The following is an 8,288-nucleotide window of genomic DNA, read 5'->3' on the forward strand; positions in this document are numbered from 1 at the left end:
AGCGTGGTGGCAGCAAGATTTTCTTCCTTAGAAGTTTAGAACTCCTCAGTCGTTATTATTACACACATGATGTACAGTGTTTTGCATTTATTAACACTAAGTTACACCTGGCACTTTAGCACTTAGCTACTCAGTAGCAAAAGACCTTTCCAAAATTCAGCAAAGAAGCTTCAGATTTAACCAGCCTGAATATATAGTGCTTTCAGCAGAAAGTCACAAAGTAAGTCTTAAAAACATTCTTTGGATTACTGAGTCCAAGACCTTCCTATGCCTAAAGCCCAATATTTCTTCCCAGTCTGTGGCTTGAGTAGTTTATACAGAAAAATTTTTCACTTTATTACCTTATTCTTGTTTCTGAGTTCTTGTGAAAGTAGCAACAGAAGACCCCAGAATGACCTTCTGAATGTGACTGCTTAGAGGGATGTGGGTGTCTTTTCTTTGCATCCAGTTATATATTTGAATGTAAATTGGTATTAGGTAAGAATATGTAATGGTATATTTCGATTTACATTTTCTATATTTGGAAGAAAACCAAGTCCTGATAGCAACAGGAAGAGCTGAAAATAGAAACAGAGGCTAAGCGTGAAAGCATTTTATATTGTGCCTCTTAAAAATGCAAAGTTTGACTATACAAAGTGGCCAATACAAAAGGGTTACCACCATCACCATGTGTCTGTGGTTTTGGGAGTGATCACTGCTGCAGGGCTTTGTACTGTTCTAATGTGTCTGTGAGGCTTTTTAGGAAAACCCGACTAGAACCCTACAGGGATTTAAGGATGGAGACTATTTAAAAGATCTGAACAGCTTTAGGTGCAAAATAGACACCAGCACACTTTGCTTGGAGACCATGACTGTTCCAAGTACACATACAAGCTGATTTTTAAGCACGTAGGAAACTCTGTGCTCTCCAGATTTTGCCAGCAGGTTCAGATGCCTGAGAAGATAGGACTGTGATCCATGTTAGATACAAGTATATTTAAAAACCTGTGCATAACCATAATTACCATCTTAGGCACCCAAACTGCAGTTAGAAGAAACAGCGCAGTATAGGCCCTTATCACAGCAAGAGACTTCCAATATCAGATTAGAGCATATTAAAACATATGCAAATTCCCATTTTTAAAACATATGGCCATTCTCAATTTTAATGCAAGGGCAACAGAACTATCACTCTTAAAAAAATATTAAGTATGAAGATTAAGACTGAACTAATCATCATGTAACTTTTAACTTGCATCTCCTATGAAGCCTGTATTTTATATAGGCTATATGGTACTATAAAATGTACAGCAAGTTACTAAAATTGTGCATGAGACAGAAGATCAACATCTTAATATATCCTTTTGGAAAACAGACAGATGTATTGTTTAGTCTAAAATGATTTCACAGACCAAGCTTATGTGACTTATAAATTTATTATATTACTGCATGAAGAGTTAAAAAGACTAGTACAATGCTTAAGGCTGAAATTCAACCCTATGCAGAGGAACTAGTGAGAGATTCATATACTACTAAAGTACTACTAAAGCACTGCTTCCAAACAGGCAAGAAACAGACCAATACATAAAGCATCAGTGGTGCTAACAGTGATCCTAAGAGGAACTCCTCTTAGGAAAAAAACCTTACGGAAATTATCTTATGAAAGATTTCATTGCCAGGGTTTGGGTCTAGACACTGACTGCAAGAAGCATTTTCCCTGATACTTTTCTGGATTTAAGTGTAGAAACACATTGTTTTCTTAAGAAGCTGCCTTGAAGGGTGAAGTTGAGAGAGAGAGAGGGAGAGAGAGAGAGAGAGAGAGATCAAAAAAATGGGAGGTTTGAGGGGCAGGGTAGAACTACAACATGATTTTCATTAAGTGTCTTCAACACCAAGACAAACCTGTATTACTGATATCTTTGTAGCACTTTACAAAATGTACACTATATATATTATATGTGCATATAAAACAGTATTATTTCAATCACTAAGTTCTTCCTCATCACTGAAATAAGCACTTTTCTTAATCCGTGGACGTTTTGAATCATCTGAAATTGAAGATTCCCCTGCAGTCTGCGTCCATCTTTGTTGCTCTTCCTCAATTTTGGCTTGCTACAATGAAAATGAAAAGTATTAGCTAGGATTAAGAAAAATTAAGATGCATTACAAATAATAATGCTAATTATTAAAAAGCATTGAATTATTTAATGAGTTAAAGAATTTAAAGGGTTTATCTCAATTTCCAGATAAACTGTGCGATGAATGCATTAGAAAACATTTCTGAAAGTAGTTCTCGCGTGCAAACAGTAAGTTTTCTGCACCAACGCAGGCCACATGGAGTACGCTCTATTTTCCAAGAGAGGAACTTTGCACCTGGCAAACTTGCAGAACTATAGAGCAGCTTAGATCTGAAGCAAAGAATGCATCGCATTTTAAATTGACATTATTGAATCAGCTTTGTTCCACTAACAAGTCTTCTATCTGTTGGCTTTTGCAGTGATTCATTCAGGAAATTAATGTCTTCAGGAATGGAACGTAAAGGTTATTCAACTAAAGGTTTAAATAGATGCTTCCTATTTTTACTGGGAAACATGCTATCTCAGTTAAAATCTTTGGATGGTGAGAGAAATGGGAATGTTTCCTGGCTTGTTTACATTTATAGGTTTTACTTCCAATTGTGGAGTTCTCGGAGGGTGTGTAGGGGGATAATGTGCATATTTGCATCATTTTTTTGGACTACATCATGTAAAAGTTTTGCACTCATTACAGTCATATTCAGGACAAAGTTATCTTAGAAACTCTGAGGGTTTTTTTGGGGGAACAGGGGCACACAGGGGACAGCTGAGGACTAGGGAGCCATGAAATTTGAACATCGGGTCAGGCTTGCTCTGTGTAGTGAAGCAAAAGCCTGTAAAGAAGTATTAAAGAAGATAGTAATACCGCTGTCAGACTATCTATCTACATAACAAAAAATGCATTAAATATGTTTTCAGAGAAGAGGTCTATTAGAGACTGCAATGGACTGTATTAGGCAAAGGAAGTGCTCCAGAAATAGACGTTGTTCAAAGATATTCTAGTGAGTGAGGGCAGAGGATGTACCTGGTCATTTATACATCACTGTTCTTCCGGTTGCTCAGTTAACAGAGTAAAGAGGGATTTGTGGACCAGAAACCTAATATAGCATCACAGCAGAGATGACAGGAAACTAAGCAGCAAAGGAGCTTGAAGGAAAGAAAGAATCGCAATGCACAAACACAGCACTAGTGAAACAGTAAAAAAAAAAAAAAAAAGAGACAACTGAACATGCCTGCAATATGAAGAAACCAACTATAGTCACCAACTACTGTCAGGGAAGGGTGCCCCGAGTGCTACAGAGTGGACAGACTTACGTATGTATCTCAGAGCTTTTGAGAAGCAGCTAAAAAAAGGAAGTAGAGTTGCATTTAAATAACAGTAAATACACACTGCTTCAATTTTGTACCTGAAAAGCTATGGCTTGGCTGAGGCTATCTAGAGCAGGGTCTTCTCCTTCCTCTTCGCTTTCTTCTTCCTCCTCACTTCGTTGTGCAGAGAGAGAAAAATACATAGATCTTTATTTTAAGTGTTCAGTATGAAAAAGCTGCCTAAAAGAAGTATTAACACACAAATAAATATACATACACTTCTTCTGGCTCAACTATTTTTTTTCTCTTCTTCTTTTCTTTTTTTTTTGGTGGCTCCCGCTCTCCCAGCATATTTTTAGGACAAGCATAACTTAAGTGTCCTGCTTCCTTGGAGAAAAAGAAATATTGCTTAACAGAAACCCTTACAAACAACTATATGTTGAAACATATCATGAGGAAAGTTAATGTAAGACAGTTCACGGGGGAAAAAATGGAAGCAATTAGTAAGACAAATGGAACGCTGAATTAGCACACAGAAGACAAACTCTTCTCTATAAGCTTGCCATGGAAACAAAGAGATCAGTGGCGATACGCATGTTTAACTGCAAACTGAGAACAAGCTATGAGCAAAGTAGATTTTCTCTGGCTGCTGCAATAGCTGAATACACTACAGCACAGTTTATGTTCAAGACAAGATATAAACCTCAGCATTAACAGTTTAAGAAATAGGAGTAAGTCAGCACTTTTGCTCTCAAAAGTGTTATGAATATAAATCAAGTTCGTATTTGATGTTAAATACTACCCAAATTTCAATCTCCTATGTTATTATATTAAGGAAAAGTGAGGAATTGCCTGAAATTTAAAACATGCTTATTCTGTGTAAAAACAGTTGTTTCCAATATTTATTTAACTGCCAACTATATCATGAACTCTCGCAGATACAGCAAAAGCAGGTATTTTGAAGCAAAGATGAGGAGGTTTTCCTTCTCATACAGCTTTAAGCTGATACTCGTCTCTGTCTGCTCATCAGCATGTTAAGCAGCAATTATAAGCACATATTTTCCCCCACCCCCAAAATCTCAAATAAAAGACAAAAGGTGTACTGTCATTCTTGAAAATGGTACAACTGCTATACAAGTTGATAGTATCAACAGAAAAATTTATTTTAACACCACGGGCAGGATTAGCAATGGCCAAACTGAAGAAAAAAGCTGGAATAGAGTAGTTAATTTTTGGTTTTACTCACCCCACATTCGTAACACTTGGACTTATCAAAGTAGTTACGCCTGCGAATGAATTCTGCTGCTCTTCCATTATCAATGGCAATACTTGCTTTTATTACTCTTCCAAACAACTACAACAAATTGGAAAAAAAGGTAAATATTTTGGGGCTGTAAACCCAACCCTCCTACCAAAACAACTTTCCACAATTTACCTGTTTGTTATTAAGTGCCCGAGAACAGTTTTGTGCAGATTCTTTATCCAAAAACAAAATAAAGGCAACTCCTTTGCTCTTCCTGGTGTCTTTGTCTTTCATAATAGTAACTCTGAAAACATATAACCACATTATTGACACACTAAAATTACTTCAGAGGTATTTTTTCCTTAAAGATCTCAGTGGGATCTTAGCTTTGTTATACAGCAAAAAGAAAATAAAGTACATTTAACAACAGAAAGGCTCATTAAACAGAAATTCAAAGGAACGGCTAACCAGGCCATGTGCTTACAGGTAGAGCGGAGATGATTTTAAAAAGTATGTGGGGGTCTTTCTGGGTCCAGTATCATTCTTTATTCCCTTGGATGACTTGAAGAACAGAGAACATACTCTCCAGATTTGCAGACAACCTAACTGGAGGGAACTACACATATTGGAGATGAAATTAAAATTCAGGAGTAATCTTGACAATTGCTATCGTTGCTGAAGTATACAGTATATTGAACTGCATCCAAACTGAGAAGTCTATATTTCTGTAGGACCGACCAGTTAAACAGGTTCACGATAGGAAACGATAAGTATATGCAGTACTGTTCTACAAATGTCTCCAGCTGGAATCCAAGCAGGTCATGGATGCATGTGTTATTTTACATGACATACAAACAAAATCTTCAGTCTAACATTGGAATCAACAGCTCCAGTAGCACATCAAGAAATTCAAGAAAGATTTAGACCCAGTAAAAGCAACAGACAAAGAAAAAGAATGACAAGAGGTGAAGGGGGAGGGGACACCCACACAACCTCAATTCTGTCAATCTTAACATCAATTGTATTTAGCCCTAAAACCCCCCCCAAAACAGTGGGAAACAGGATGCCAGTCTGCATGTACATAAAAATAAAAGTACATGTTAAAAAGTAGGGAATAAACTCCTCCTTGTGTCCACCATGGGCAGAACAAGGCTCAGCCATAAAGTAAGCCAAAAAGTAATAGGACCTTTTTCCAAACAAACCCCAAACAAACCCCGCTTCAATGCAGAAGGCCTACCAGAGAACCTGTATAAGTAACAGATGACCTACATAGTAAAAAGTGTATAAAATAAGAGCTCAGTAAAGAAAGCTCAATTTCCCCCCAAATATATGCACAGAAAGATAGAGCTTAGAACAGTTTTTCTACCAAAGCCTCTTGGACAAGGATGTGTCCAATTAAATGCATTGAGTTGAAGTAGCAATAAAACCGACTTTAGAACAATTCAATGAATTCTTTTGCCAAGTTACTCTTCCAAGAGTTCCAACGGAACCCTAATATGACTGTCAAGCTTCTACTTGGGATATTGAACGTACCAGTTAATAACACAAGCGTAGAAAGAAACAAGTGTGACAAATCTTCAAAAAGTCAGCAACTTCTTGGAGCCCTAGAAAGTCTGATTTCTCACTGAACGAACTGAGCTGAAATCATAATAGTCAGGATGTATTGGGGTGAGAAATGCAGTGTGGAAAAAAGTCAGCATGATTTTGCTGAGTCAAGACACACTTGGAAAAAAGGTCTATTAAAGCTTATTTAGTTAAGTTAAAGCTGACCTAGATAACATCGCAAAGCTTTCTGCAAAGTGTTTTAAAGTCCCTGAACAAAGACACTACAGAAATCAAGCTAATATTTGAAAAGACTTTTGTTGGGAATTAACAACTAGTTACAAACAGGAAAACTGATCCTTGTTAGCCTCAGTTTCGCAGCAAAATGGGAATACCAGTAGAATCCCACAGCATCTGCACTGCTTATAGTCAGGTCAGCTTGCAAAGGGACAAACTGGAAACAAATTTTGCTAGATACAAAAAAAAAAATCATGGTAGTATTTTACACATGGTATTCTGTGACTCTTTGCATTCGGTTTAACTTCTGGCAGTGACTAGCAAAATGTCAGGAAAAATTAGGTATCAGTAAGTGAATTTTTTGCAAAACAATATATAGGTGGTGGAAAACAGTAACTGTGCAGACAGAATTGCAAGTTCTAAATTAGCTGCTTTCACACAGGATGCAGTGCAGGATTTCTTTTGCATAGGCATCTGAAAACACCATTTCTGTTGTCTATGACAGTCAAAAAAACCCCCAAATAAAACACTAGAAACTATTAATAAAGGAAAAAAAATAAAAGAGAGAATGCTGCTATGACACCTTTAAAATATGCAATGCATCATACAGTCAAAACTTCATACAATTCTCATCCTCCTATCGAACAAGTTCAAAAGCCAAGACAGTAGGAGACCCCCACCAAGTACAAACACAGAGTACAGGTACATTACCAAATGATAGCAGGGACGTCCCAAACACAGAGTATAGGTACATTACCAAATGATAGCAGGGACGTCAGAAGTGTCAAATTTATGGAGAACAGGCCCCTCAATGGATTTTAAACACCAGCATTACTACAACAACCTTTGCTCAGGGTTTTCCTAAATCGGTAGTTCAGCAATCAACTAAAACAGTTCATACACCCCACCCTGGAAACAATAAAGGCTGTAGCTGTCCAGTTGTATTGGTCACTGCATGTCTGCCAGAGCCCTACATAAGGGTTTTCCTCTCGGTCGATTTAAAAAATATGTTTTACTAAAGTTGTAGTTTGGCTTTTCCTGCTATTTGTCACCTGAAACACACTCCTGAGACTTTAAAAACTTTGAATTTAACTCTGTATCTCACAGATTATTACTACTAAAAGTTGGAGTGGATATTTGCTGGTGTAGGGTTGAAAACTGAAGTCTTGAATCTCATTATTCTGACCAGTTAAAAAATAAATAAAGAAAACAAAACAGCAAGTTCCTTACTGTGGCATTTATTTCCATCACTTGAACATAGAAGCAGGTACTCACAAGTACTGTTCATGAATACCCCACATATTAAAAGCCGTTACTATGCAGGCTTATGTCTAATCTTAAATATAATACTCAGCAGTCACAATAACAAGTCCCTCTAGAACCACAAATAGAGGAATCGTACATTGCAGTTGTGGGAACTGTTTGTGGGAATTGTGACATCTAGCTCACATAAGTAGAAGCTCCCACTTTTACACTTATCCACTTGTGTCCCAGGTGGTGTTCGGGGGAGGGGGAACAACACTTACTAGAAGAATACTGTTTCAACTATTTCAGAGAAAAGACCATTGGTATATAACAACATTCTACTTGCTCTTAAGAAGTGGTTAGCAAAACCTGTCCCCAACGCAAATATTCTTACATTATGCGTGTAACTGCAAGGACTTCCAGTTGTTAATTAAATTTATACTTTATTAAAAATGCACAGGACTTCAATACAGTTCCACATTCATACTTAAATTATAAAAAGCACAAGACTTTAGAGTGAAGCAAAGACATTAAATACTTAAAATGAAAGCTACAAAAATAGCAGGCCATATCAGGTCACTTACTTGACAACTTTCCCATACTTTGAAAATATCTGAAATATAAAACAAAATAAAAAGATTTAACAATAGAAAATAGCA

General features: G+C 36.9%; 1 protein-coding gene across 3 annotated transcripts in view; it reads right to left on the minus strand.

Annotated features, from left to right (window-relative positions):
- Positions 1 to 1,387: 1,387 nt before the first annotated feature.
- Positions 1,388 to 8,288, minus strand: part of ZCRB1 (zinc finger CCHC-type and RNA binding motif containing 1) — a 7,112-nt gene continuing 211 nt past the window's right edge. Inside the window, exons 2-8 of one of the 3 annotated variants that reach the window (XM_009286240.2) lie at positions 8,214 to 8,242; positions 4,798 to 4,909; positions 4,609 to 4,716; positions 3,640 to 3,749; positions 3,461 to 3,536; positions 3,079 to 3,200; positions 2,010 to 2,091 (exon numbers count right to left, since the gene is read on the minus strand). In XM_009286240.2, coding sequence (XP_009284515.1) covers positions 3,117 to 3,200; positions 3,461 to 3,536; positions 3,640 to 3,749; positions 4,609 to 4,716; positions 4,798 to 4,909; positions 8,214 to 8,242 — 519 coding nt within the window. In that variant the 3' untranslated portion in view covers positions 2,010 to 2,091; positions 3,079 to 3,116. Of the gene's footprint in view, positions 2,092 to 2,115; positions 3,201 to 3,460; positions 3,537 to 3,639; positions 3,750 to 4,608; positions 4,717 to 4,797; positions 4,910 to 8,213; positions 8,243 to 8,288 lie in introns of those variants that run through there. The other 2 variants (XM_009286238.2, XM_009286239.2) reach the window with 2 other exon arrangements.

Source organism: Aptenodytes forsteri, unplaced genomic scaffold, assembly GCF_000699145.1.
Source record: "Aptenodytes forsteri isolate BGI_AS27 unplaced genomic scaffold, ASM69914v1 Scaffold103, whole genome shotgun sequence".
Lineage (NCBI taxonomy): Eukaryota > Metazoa > Chordata > Aves > Sphenisciformes > Spheniscidae > Aptenodytes > Aptenodytes forsteri.